At 40.9% G+C, this 13,164-nt stretch overlaps 1 protein-coding gene across 1 annotated transcript in view; it reads left to right on the top strand.

The window, feature by feature from the left end:
- trim37 (tripartite motif containing 37) overlaps nucleotides 1-10,443 on the top strand; it is a gene marked incomplete at its 5' end in the record, with an annotated part of 29,049 nt that extends 18,606 nt beyond the window's left edge. Inside the window, 10 exons of the mRNA XM_079566538.1 lie at nucleotides 928-1,104; nucleotides 1,265-1,398; nucleotides 2,124-2,206; nucleotides 3,429-3,614; nucleotides 5,177-5,452; nucleotides 6,491-6,568; nucleotides 7,318-7,417; nucleotides 7,497-7,567; nucleotides 7,639-7,704; nucleotides 10,027-10,443. Coding sequence (XP_079422664.1) covers nucleotides 928-1,104; nucleotides 1,265-1,398; nucleotides 2,124-2,206; nucleotides 3,429-3,614; nucleotides 5,177-5,452; nucleotides 6,491-6,568; nucleotides 7,318-7,417; nucleotides 7,497-7,567; nucleotides 7,639-7,704; nucleotides 10,027-10,070 — 1,215 coding nt within the window. The 3' untranslated portion in view covers nucleotides 10,071-10,443. The remainder of the gene's footprint in view (nucleotides 1-927; nucleotides 1,105-1,264; nucleotides 1,399-2,123; nucleotides 2,207-3,428; nucleotides 3,615-5,176; nucleotides 5,453-6,490; nucleotides 6,569-7,317; nucleotides 7,418-7,496; nucleotides 7,568-7,638; nucleotides 7,705-10,026) is intronic.
- Between the last annotated feature and the right edge of the window lie 2,721 nt (nucleotides 10,444-13,164).

Raw genomic sequence — 13,164 nt, 5'->3', positions numbered from 1 at the left:
CGAGCACATTTTCTCCAGTTTGGCTTTACCCCAATCCAAAAGCTTCTGGGAAAAAGGTGGGAAAATAGCAACAAAACTGAGACGAAAACAATGACAAAAAAAAATGACCAAAAAAAATGGATTAAAATGACCCAAAACATGACAAAAAAATTGACAGAAAATGACAAAAAAAAACACAAAAATGTGACAAAAAATGACCAAAAAAATGACAAAATGGATTAAAAAAATGACCCAAAAGGAGACTAAAAATTGACAAAAATGACCCAAAAAATGTGACAAAAAATTGACAAAAAATTGACAAAAAATGGATTAAAAATGGATTAAAAATGACCCAAAAAGAGACAAAAAAGTGACAAAATATGACCCAAAAAATGAAAAAAATGACACAAAAAATTGAAGAAAAAAAAACCCAAAAATGACTGCAAATTTGACAGAAAATGACAAAAAAAATCAAAAAATTGATTAAAAAATTACCCAAAAAGAGACAAAAAATTACAAAAAATTACAAAAAATTACAAAAAATTGACAAAAATGACCCAAAAAATGAAAAAAAGACACAAAAAATGATCCAAAAAAATGACAAAAAATGTGACAAAAAATAACAAAATATAACAAAAAATAACAAAAAAAAAAAGATTTTAAAAAATGACAAAAAAGTTAAAAAATGAGTTCAATACTCCCCCCAAAAAAGATGGAAAAAAATCTGATGACGTGAGGAAAAAGGTGAGTTTTGTAGATCTTAGCTTTCAAATGAGGCGTTACACTGGCCTACAGGATTTGGGTAAAGCTGAACTGGAGAAAATGCTTTCGGTTCAGGCGGGAGTTAAGAGGTTAAACACAACATTTAGGATGAATTTCGCTCTTGTGTGTTTTGGCTCCTCCTCCTCCGTGTGCTTAGCGTGTAACCGTGTTCTCTGCGTGTTTCAGAGGTTGGCCATCGAGCTGTTCCGCTGCCAGACGTCGCGCAGCTCGTCCCCGCCCGACCTGCGCCTGTGTACGGACGCCCCGGCCTCCGAGAGGGACCCGGCCTCCAAGAGCGCGGAGGACAAGCCCAGGTCCAAGAGGGCGGAGGAGACGCCGCGGGCGCCGCAGGACGACTCCAACGTGAGGCTCATGAGCGTCTGACCACCCTGACCCCCCCTGACCACTCTGACCACTCTGACCACTCTGACCCCTCTGACCCCTCAGACCACTCTGACCACTCTGACCCCCCCTGACCCCTCTGACCTCTCTGACCGCTCTGACCGCTCTGTGTCGTCTCCAGGACCTGTCGGACGGAGACCTGGAGGTGGACTGTCTGACCGAGGAGGAGGTGAACCCTCTGGACGGCAGCAGCACCTCAGGAAGCTCCACCGCCACCAGCAACACGGAGGAGAACGACATCGACGAGGAGACCATGTGAGACACGCTCTTTCACACCAGGAGGGTTAGAACTTAGAACAACGCTCTTACCAGGAGAGTTAGAACAAAGCTCTTACCAGGAGAGTTAGAACAAAGCTCTTACCAGGAGGGTTAGAACAACGCTCTTTACCAGGAGGGTTAGAACAAAGCTCTTTACCAGGAGGGTTAGAACGTTAGAACAACGCTCTTTACCAGGAGGGTTAGAACAACACTCTTTACCAGGAGGGTTAGAACGTTAGAACAACGCTCTTTGCCAGGAGGGTTAGAACTTAGAACAAAGCTCTTACCAGGAGGGTTAGAACGTTAGAACAACGCTCTTTACCAGGAGGGTTAGAACGTTAGAACAACGCTCTTTACCAGGAGGGTTAGAACGTTAGAACAACGCTCTTTACCAGGAGGGAGTCTTTCTGATTGTGGTTTCTGTTCACAAAGCCTCCTCCCGAAACTGTGGAGTTCAGGTGTTTGTGAATAAAGAAAAGTGGGCGTGGCTCATCCGTCTGTTCATCACAATGTTCTTAGGTTTCGTTTTTAAACCTTTTTACAGCGGATTAGCGGCAGCAGCTCGGGGGGTTTCTGTTCCGTTTAGGAAACCGCTATGGCTGGACTGGCACCAGGGCAGCTATGATACCCGGTTTTGTTACCAATCCCTTCTTGTGCCAGTTCCCAACATTTTCTGAGGACACGTTAAAAAATAAAGCCTTGTCCTCTGCTGCTCTGCCCAGGTCTGGGGAGATCGACATCGACTTCGTGGGGAACCTGGACACTGAAGAAGGAGAACTTCCCGAGGAGCTGGTGGGGGCCACAGGTGACGATCACGTTAGGGGAGTCGGTCTTTAGGAGGGATGGGCACCGTTAAACGTTACCTACTTGGAACCGACCGAAAAGCTCCTGTAGGGGGAGGTATCGAAAAAATTAAATTATTTCGGTGCCAGTTTTCGGTTCTTTTTCTCTCCAGACCCGCATTGAGTCTAAAAAATGTACGTATGCGCAGATAATGAGCCGCTTCAGCACAAATGGAGCGAAGAAAAGCTACATCTTAAAGCTCTAACTCACACAGGCCTCTTCAGACTTCACAAGACGCCAGAACTGGAGCAGCCATGAACTGTGAAGCTACAACGCACTAAACTTCTGTAATAGAGATGGCAGAGCCGCAGTCTGCGTCAGGACTGAGCCAGGTCTAAACCAGGACTTACTCCGGTCGTAAAACCAAGAGCTAAACTAAACCAGGACTAAACCAGTTATAAACCAGGACTGAATAAGAAACTTTAGTTTTTAGGCAAATTGAAAAGCAAAACCAAGCCGTGACAAGAAAGACGTGTTTACCTTTAGTGACAGAGCCGGAGGCGGAGCTTACGTGCTGTTGGGCGGAGCTTACGTGCTGTTGGGCGGAGCTTACATGCTTTTGGGCGGAGCTTACGTGCTGTTGTTACAGCTTTACAGCAGCTGCAGAGACGGGAATATCCAAGCTGGTTTATAGAAAAGTGAGCGCTCACTCTGTATTAGACATTGTTGGTGCAGTTTTGGTAAATGATCAGTGTCAGAGTGAGGCTCACACCATGTGAGGATCTTTGACGTGTGGAGCTTTCGCTTCGTCAAAGTGCAGTGAAAAAAGTTCAGCTGAAAGAAACCGTGTCCTGATGTGGATCTGACTCTGCAGCTCAGGAGGGAATAATGTCCTTTCTCTCTTTTATCTCTGCTTAAGTGGAAATTCTGCTGAAAACACGAGGTTACAGGCGACGCTGCTGCTCCTGTGGAGCCTCTGTTCTGCTGTTTTCAGTCTTTTTCCTGAATGATTCTTTTAATTCACGTTATTTTTATTGAATTAAAATAATATAGGTATCGAAAAAAATACCGTTAAGGCACCGGAACCGAAAAGCAGGTATCGCTAAAGTACTTGGTATTGAACTAACGGTGCCCATCCCTAGTCTTTAGTCAGTGAAACGTCCTGTAATAATCTCCAAAGCTCCTGGTTCCTGAGATGCTGAATCAGATGTTGTGTCTAATCCTGGCTGTCGTCCTCGTGGCAGGAGGAGCGAGCTGTGGGCTGCGCTCGTCCTCTCGCGGCTACAGCGGGGCGGCCGTGGGCTCGGGCAGCGCTCTGCTGGAGATGGACCCGGTGATTCTGCTGCAGCTGCTGGAGCTGAAGGACCACAGCAGCGTGGAGTCAGTGTGGGGGCTGCAGCCTCGGCCGCCGCTCTCTCTGCTCAGCCAAGGTCCGTACGAACACGCCTGAAACGAGGCCTTCAGGGCCAAGTCACCCAGCCTGGAGGTCCACCTTTAGATCTATACTGTTATTACTATTTACTGACTAATAACTTTCAACTTTATTTATACACAAGGCAACTCAATTATCCTGAAAATAGATGTAAACAGCCCTGGCGTTGGGGCGTGGCTTAGAAACACGGGGTCATCTGAGGTGTGATTGTAACGAGCTCTTCTGCCTAGACCTGTCACGGTAACATTTATGAAGTTCGATATATTGAGGCAGGAAAGTATCGCGATAAACGATAATATTGACCCTGATGATACTCGATACTGTCAACTCTCGGGCATCAAAAACAAAAAACGTTGTTTAAATAAAGTACATAATCATATTAGTCCATGGGCCAAACCCCAAAATCTGGCATATCGGTACCGAAAAGGTGGAAAAGGCTATCGTTGATGTTTAAGTAGGTCCATGTCTGAGGTTTATATTTTTGGACGACGCCTTTTCAGAGTTACAGCTTTATCATAGTTTTCAGCTGTTGAAGTGAACCACCCCATGTCAAAAAAGTATATAAAATACAGAACTGTTCTCCACAAATGTAATTTCAAGTTGCATTGGCCTGTCCTGGTTCCAACCTTAGGCAGATATTAGGCTTATTTCAATGGGAGAGGCTCCTGTGAGGTGGACATTCTTCTACTTGGTGGCTCACAGTGAGGCCTTTAGCTGAGAAAGTACTGACATGTTATAGAGAGTTGCCCAGTATCAAACATTTGTCTCTGTGATGTTCCTTGAAGAAACCGTATTAAACATAGTAAAAATGGTGTGAAAATGGTTTGAGTTTGTCGAGCTATGGTTACCACCGAAATATTCACAGCGTAGTACATTTGGGCTCAAATGAAACATGAAAATGTTTTCTTTACAATGATACCAAATACAATGTGTGAATCAGTGTCTAATGGGCTGGAAATGGCCTAAACCAAAATAAGGACCAGTGTCAAAAGCGACTTTTTTGACATGGGGTGGTTCACTTCAACAGCTGAAACTCTGATAAAGCTATAACTCTGAAAAGGCTATAATATGATATATAATATATAAAAAATATAAAAATCAACGATAGCCTTTGCCACCTTTTCGGTACCGATATTGGGTCTGGCCCTTGGACTATATCTTAAAATACCACACAGGCTGCAATAAATATGAAATATAATGTAACTCAATAACAGTTAAAAATCAAAGTTTTAAAAGAAGAAACGGGGGAAATGCTAATAAATGTAGAGGATAAATATCGAGCCCAAAAATAAATCGTTTATCTGTTTTTATTGAACGATAAGTGGATATAGTGATTATCGTGACAGCCATTCTTCTTCACCTTTTCTTCTCATGCACTTCCTTCAGCGTTTAGGCCACATCATTTACAAGCTCTACAAGCTCTACAGGACAAGCTACAAACTGTTCTCCACTGTGAGTGAAAGAGAACATGTTCACGCTGTAGAAACTTAGTCTGATCTGTGGCCCCTTCACCCTGTCCACGCCTCAGTAATGAAAGGTCTGCCTGTTGTTCTCCTGCAGCTCAGCTGAGGAAGGAGCGTGAGCGGCGCCCCCAGGTGGTGAGGCGCTCGGCCCCGGACTCCGCCGTCCTCCTGCGGCTCAAGGCGCAGATGGCCGAGGTGCGGAACAAGATGTGTGACGTGAAGAGCCACATGCTGGACGTGAGGGAGTCCGGGGACCCGGGGCCCTCGGGGGGGGCCCTGTGCCCGGAGGAGCTGCCCTCGCACCCCCCTGACGCCGAGCGAGCCGAGGCGCCCAAAGCCGACGAGCTTGAGCTGAGGAGACGCGCTCGAGCCGGTCAGTCACACATCCAACTGTGCTACAATGAAGGTCCTTCACTGGGGGGTCAAGAGGTTCAACATCCTCATCCTCCTTCATTCCTCTGGATAGAAATAAGGATTAAACAACGAGGAGCCGCATTAGACGGTTCTAACGCCCGACACAGTGTTGTTCCTCCTGCATTATAACGTCTAACGCGGCTCCTCGTTGTTTAATCCGCTTATACCAGGGTCCCACAAACCTAACATTTATACTGAAGTGTCACTGAAGGCTGGTCTCAGAGCGAGTCATTCTCCGCAGCTATTACGAGGATCTCAGTCAGGCTCAACGACACAACATCAGCACAGAATCACAACACAACAGGACTAACCCGGAAACACCTTTCCCTGGAAGTAAACACCGATATGCGGCACTCGTGGGCAGGAGTTATTTACCTTTTACGCTGTTTAACCTGACGCTAGCGAGCTAGCTCAACCAGCTCAACTGTTTATGGAAACAGCTGCGGTGGAGTCGCTCACACCTGGGCCCCCCCAACTGAAACTTTTATGTTTGACTTTACTAATCCAGACAAAGATGTTTCAATGCAGGATCATTTTATGTACGCCTGAAAATGATGAATAGCCTTAACCGTTTTCTATAGAAATGTAAAGCTCATATGTTATTAACAGTAGCTAACCTAGCTGCTCACTCTCCTCATACGTTCCTGTCAGTCACTAATTACGCCTTTATCTGACTCAGCTGTCATGCGTTGCTATGGCGACGCCACAGCGGAGTGACATCCCAGTGATTTAACGACCGGACTACGTGTGCGGTTATACCAAAATAATGCACCAGCCAATCAGAATCCAGTATTCACCCAGACCAGGGTATAATTAGACATGACAAATACATACATGTTATTGTTATTGTGGCGAAATACACTATTTATTATGTTTAGGCAAAGAAATGTCATTTAAACCTGTATCACTGAGACGTCCCAGTGAACTGACAGTGTGTGTGTTTGCGTGTGTTTGTGTGTGTGTGTGTGTGTGTGTTTGTGTGCATGTTTTTGCACAGTGAGGAAGTCCTTGTCTCCCGTCCTGGACAGCGGCCGGAGTCTGGAGCAGCAGCTCTCGGACGCTCTGCTCTTCGCAGGTCAGAACAGCCCCAGTGTTTGCTTTTGTGATGATAATACAGTTTTATTTAACCCCTTAACTCCCACCTGAACTGAGCACATTTTCTCCAGTTTGGCTTTACCCAAATCCAAAAGCTTCTGGAAAAAAGCTGTGAAAATAGCAACAAAACTGAGACGAAAACAATGATGGAAATGTGAGAAAAAAGTGAGAAAACATTGTAAAAAAAAAGGGACGAAAATTTGATGAAAAATTGACAAAAATGTGAAAAAAATGACAAAAATGTCACACAAAAAATTACAAAAATGTGACAAAAAAAATACAAAAGTCACAAAAAAATGACAAATAATTGAAAAAATGTGACAAAAAAGAGACAAAAAAATTACAAAAATTTGATTAAAAAAAATGGACCAAAAAAAGACAAAAAATATATAAAAATGTCACAAAAAAATGACAAAAAATGATTAAAAAAATGACAAAAATGTCACAAAAAATGACAAAAATGTCACAAAAAATTGACAAAAAAATGACAAAAATGTCACAAAGAATTGACAAAAATGTGACAAAAAAAGAGACAAAAAAATGTGACAAAATGTGACAAAAAAAGAGACAAAAAATTGACAAAAAAATGTGACAAAAAATTGTATGTTGAATACCCAACAAAAAAATGATGGAAAAAAAATCTGATGGCGTGAGGAAAAAGCTCCTCTCGGTTCAGGCGGGAGCTAAGAGTTTAAACTCTATAACCGGTCCCTGTGTGTCCTGCTGCAGGCGTGCTGAAGGGAGAGGCCCCGACAGAGAGCGCCCCCTGTGGACAGGCCTCCAGCTCCGCTCAGGCGTTCACTGGAGCTTCGAGCTACAGCAGCGCAGCGTGAGCTCCTCACACGGATCTATTCGTTTTTCACAGTAATGTCAGTCAGACGTCAGAACGGTTGTTTTCCCTGCGGCAGGTCGTCCGTGGAGCAGCTGGAGGGGTTTGCGGCGGCGCTTCAGTCCTGCGCTCAGCCTCAGATCAGCTCAGGTATGTTCTGTCAGAGGTGAAAGATGATCACATGTGTCTGTAAAGTGTAAACAGCTGTGTCTCTGTTGCAGACCAGGCCACAGCTGTGAGCAGTGACAGTGGCACCGAGGACGAGGGCCCCCACACTCCCCCCACAGGTACCGGCCCTGGGATTCTATCAGGCTTCTAGAATTATATATGGAGCAAGGGCAGGAGTGAAAAGTCTCCAAACAGAAATATACAAATTTTTCCCTGATAATTATTTCATTCATATTTTGGGTAGAAAGTCCTGTATTTTGGCGGCAGATAGAAAATCTCTAATCATTTCTCGTTCTGGGGATAAAATGTTCTGCCCCAAAGTCAGAACCAGAGGATCCAGTCTCACTCACTGGTCATTCGAAATGGAAATAACATGAGCCACTTCATCATCGCTCTTCTCTGTCAAACAGCTCCGCCTGGTGGCCGTGTGTCCGCCCTCTGTGACTTCTTTAACCTCTGACCACCCGCCTGAACCAAATGCATTCTGTCCTCTTTGGCCATTACATAGGCCTGTGTAACACCTCATTTGAAAGCTAAGACCCACAAAACTGATCTTTTTCCTCGCATTGTTGCTGTGTTGTGTCACCTTTTTTATGTTTTTTTTTTTGTCACATTTTTGTTGATTTTTTTTTACTTTTTTGTTGATTTTTTTTTACTTTTTTGTTGAGTTTTTGTCTTTTTTTTTTAATATATGTCTTTTTTTTTATTTTTGTCTCTTTTTGTTGATTTTTTTTGTCATTTTTTGTTGATTTTTTGTCATTTTTTTGTTGAATTTTTGTCACTTTTTTGTTGAATTTTTGTCTTTTTTTAATTGAATTTTTGTCACTTTTTTGTTGAATTTTTGTCTTTTTTTAATTGAATTTTTGTCACTTTTTTGTTGATTTTTTGTCATTTTTGTTGAGTTTTTGTTAAAAAAAAAAAAATAGTTTTTGTCACATTTTTTTCATTTTTTGTAGATTTTTTGGTCATTTTTTGTTGAATTTTTGTCACATTTTTGTTTTTCCATACTGAGATATGTTCTTACCTGAGCTTAGACGAGTTCATGTGTACCTGTCTGGTCTTCACGTAAACACAGCACAGACGGCGTTAGCATTTAGCCTCTCCCTCTCTCTACTATAGCTCCAAACCAGGTGAAGATAGACGCTACCAAGCTCTTCCACGGTTTCCCTGGATGGATGGTAGTTCAACATCCGTGCAGTAAAGTGAAGATATTACTGCGCGGATGTCGAACTACCTCTGGTATTATTACGCCTTATGATATAGTTCCCCTTTTTATCCGCTTAGAAAATCCACATTGTTTATTGTTTATATAACTTCCCCCGGTTTGGAACTAAAGGAATATACTGGGAGAAGTGAAATGCTAACAACATCTTTAATCGTTTCGCGTGACTGAGACCAGACACTTACACATCAACTCGTCTAAGCTGAGGTAAGAACATATCTCAGTTTGTAAAAATGGTGGCCTGTTCCTTCAAACCCCTTAACTCCCACCTGAACTGAGCACATTTTCTCCAGTTTGGCTTTACCCCAATCCAAAAGCTTCTGGAAAAAAGCTGACACGAAAACAATGATGGAAATGTGATAAAAAAGTGAGAAAACGTCACACGTCAAATGTCACAAGAAATTGACAAAAAATGTATGAAAAAAATGACAAAAATGTGATGCAAATTTGACAAAAAAAATTACAAAAATTTGACAAAAGAATACAAAAAAATACAAAAATGTGATAAAAAATGGACGAAAAAATTACAAAAATGTGACAAAAAATGACAAAAATGTGACAAAAAAAATGACAAAAATTTGATTACAAAAATTACCAAAATGTGACAAAAATGCGGTAAAAAATGGACGAAAAAAGGACAAAAATGTGATACAAATTTGACAAAAAAATTGACAAAAAATTGACAAAAAATTACAAAAATGTGATACAAATTTGACAAAAAAAAATTACACAGATTTGACAAAAAAAATGACAAAAATGTGATAAAAAAATGGAAGAAAAAATGACAAAAATGTGACAAAAAATGACAAAAATTTGATTAAAAAAATTACGAAAATGTGACAAAAATGCGGTAAAAAATTGACGAAAAAAGGACAAAAATGTGATACAAATTTGACAAAAAAATTACAAAAAATTGACAAAAAATTACAATAAGTGATAAAAAATTGACGAAAAAAATTACAAAAAAGTTACAAAAATGAGTTGAACACCCAACCAAAAAATGATGGAAAAAAAAAAATCTGACGTGAGGAAAAAGATCCTCTCGGTTCAGGCGGGAGTTCAGAGGCAGAGATCCGGCCTGTGTTATTTAATCACTGGACAGACTCGTAACACGCTGGACTAAACCTACACTCCCTCCCACTCGTTTGGATTCCTATTGTTGCTGTAAACAAACGATGACACATCTGTTGTAAACGAAGCGCGTCTTCCTCTGTTTCAGGAGAGCGAGTGTCCGAGGACGTGGGGCTGTCGTCCGAGAGGTGACTCCCGCTCTGAAGTCCCAAACCCTCCACATCCACTAAAGAACTTCACATTTTAGAGACGTAGTTGACTTAACGCTACAGCACCTTCCTCAGCGAGACGTGCGACTGCCACTTTTGTCTTGAAATGGTGCAATATGAATGGATTTTTTTTTTTTTTTACGTTTTACTAAACTGTGGGATTTGTACATAGACTTGCATGAACGCGGTAGAGGCAGCTTGATCCGAGGCGTGTGCGCTCCTGTCTGAACTGACTGAACTCTTTTTCTTCTCGTTTGTGTGTTTTACATTTGTGTCGGATAAAGGGAGGCGCTCCGTGTAACATAACTGACTTATTACTGCGTTATTGAAACGTGTTTGTTCCAATAAATGACATAAATGGTATCAAATCCGTGTGGCGTTTTGGTCTGTGGGGGGCTTTTCCGCAGAGCTTTAACCCCTTAAGTCCCACCTGAACCGAGCACATTTTCTCCAGTTTGGCTTTAAGCCCAGTCCAAAAGCTTCTGGAAAAAAGCTGTGAAAATAGCAACAAAACTGAGACGAAAAAAAAATAGGGAAATGTGACAAAAAAGTGAGATAATGTTGATAAAAAAGTGACTAAAAATTGATGAAAAAGTGGCAAAAATGTCACAAGAAATTGACGGAAAAATGACCAAAATATGACAAAAATTGGATAAAAATTTGACCAAAAAATGACAAAAATTTGATTGAAAAAATGACAAAAATGTGGTAAAAAATTGACAAAAAAAATTACAAAAATTTGACAAATTGCAAAAAAAAAAAGACAAAGTTACAAAAATGAGTTGAATACCCAACATAAAAATGTTTTTTTTTTTATTCTGATGACGTGAGGAAAAAGATCCTCTCGGTTCAGGCGGGAGTTAAGAGTTTAATAAAGAAGCTGCAGTTGCACGTATGACCTGATGTGGCAGTAGTGAGTATAAAACTGTCAACTTCCATCCAGTCCCTTTAAATCCCATCTAATTCTGCAAACAAACCCAGTCTTTAACGATCTGCAAATGCATCAGAAAATTGTATAACAGACGATAGTACAATTTAACAGCTCCCTCAAGGTTAACAATGATAAATGCGCAGATTAGTTTCTTTTATGGCATAAACCCTGCAAAAGCAAACTGTCCCAAAACTGTTTTTCTCCTCAGTGAGGCCCACGTGTCTTTTGGACCCGCTCCCAACCCCGTTTTTTAAAACATTTTATGGATCTTTTAGAGACGAGCTTTTAACCCCTTAACTCCCACCTGAACCGAGCACATTTTCTCCAGTTTGGCTTTACCCCAATCCAAAAGCTTCTGGAAAAAAGGTGAGAAAATAGCGACAAAACTGAGACGAAAACAATGATAAAGATGTGACAAAAAAGTGAGAAAACTTAGACAAAAAATGGACCAAAAGTTGACAAAAAAATTATGAAAAAGTGGCAAAAATGTCACAAAAATTGACTAAAAATGGACAAAAAAATGACAGAAAGTGACAAGAAAATGACGAAAAATGTACCAAAAAAATGATGAAAAAGTGGCAAAAATGTCACAAAAAAATTACGAAAAAATGAACATGTGACAAAAAGTGACAAAAAAATTACTATTTGACAAAAAATTGCAAAAAAGTTCCACAAATTAGTTGAAACCCCCACCAACAAATGATGGGAAAAAAATCTGTTGACGTGAGGAAAAAGATCCCTTTAGATGAGTTTTGTAGGTCTTAGCTTTCAAATGAAGCGTTACACTGGCCTACAGGATTTAGGTAAAGCTGAACTGGAGAAAATGCTCTCGGTTCAGGCGGGAGTTAAGAGGTTAAACATGATGAATTGCTCTCTCTGCGTTTAAAGGGGCGGTGGTGAGGCCCCTGTTGAAGAAGAGCAATTTCACACCAGTATCCAACCTGCCATTCTTAAGCAAAATCTTAGAAAAACTTGTCTTTATCCAACTTAATGATTTTATTACTGCACAAAATGTCCTTGAGAACTTCCAGTCCGGCTTTAGGGTAAACCACAGCACCGAGACCGATTTTAAATGACTTTAGATTAAACTATGACTCGCAGAAGGTCACAGTGTTGGGTCTTCTGGATCTGAGCCTTTGATACAGTCGACCACACTATTCTTCCGTGCAGTAAAGTGAAGATTACTGTGCGGATGCCAAATTACTTCTGGTATTATTACGCCTTACAATATAGTCCCCCTTTTATCCGCTTAGAAAATCCACATAGTTTAATTTTGTGTAATTATACTTTGTAGTGGAACACTTCACGTAACCATATTTAAATAGGGAAAACGTGGAAGAGCTTGGTAGCTTCTATCTTGACCTGTTTTGGAGCTATAGAGGAGAGAGGGAGAGGCTAAATTCTAACGCCGTCTGCGCTGTGTTTACGTGACTGAAGATCAGACAGGTCCTAAAGAACTCGTCAAAGCTAAGGTAAGAACATATCTCAGTGTGTAAAAACGGTGGCCTGTTCCTTTAAGAGCCACCTTTTTAGCTTAGCTTTTAGCTGGCTAATCTATTTATTTAGTCCTAATATATAATATATATGGGAGGATGTGCCCAGGCGTATTGTTTTCAATCACCTTCAAGAAAGAACTCAAAACCCACCTCTTTAACCTCTTAACTCCCGCCTGAACCGAGAGGATCTTTTTCCTCACGTCATCAGATTTTTTTTTCCATCATTTTTTTGTTGGGTATTCAACTCATTATTTTAACTTTTTTGTCATTTTTTGGTGAATTTTTAAATCACATTTTTGTCACATTTTTGTAACTTTTTTGTCATTTTTTGGTAATTTTTTTATTAAATTTTCGTCACAATTTTTTGTCATTTTTTGGTCACATTTTTGTCTTTTTTTTTACATTTTTGTCAATTTTTTTTTATCAATTTCTTGTGACATTTTTGTGACATTTTTGCCACTTTTTCATCAATGTTTTCTCACTTTTTTGTCACATTTCCATCATTGTTTTCGTCTCAGTTTTGTTGCTATTGTCACAGCTCTTTTCCAGAAGCTTTTGGATTGGGGTAAAGCCAAACTGGAGAAATGTGCTCGGTTCAGGCGAGAGAAAAAGGCTTTTAATGTCGAGTAACTGCCCTCTATTTTAATGTG

This window comes from Gobius niger (genome assembly GCF_951799975.1).
Source record: "Gobius niger genome assembly, chromosome: 11".
Lineage (NCBI taxonomy): Eukaryota > Metazoa > Chordata > Actinopteri > Gobiiformes > Gobiidae > Gobius > Gobius niger.
Note: the sequence above shows the minus strand (reverse complement) of the source record. Positions and strands in the feature narration are given on the sequence as shown.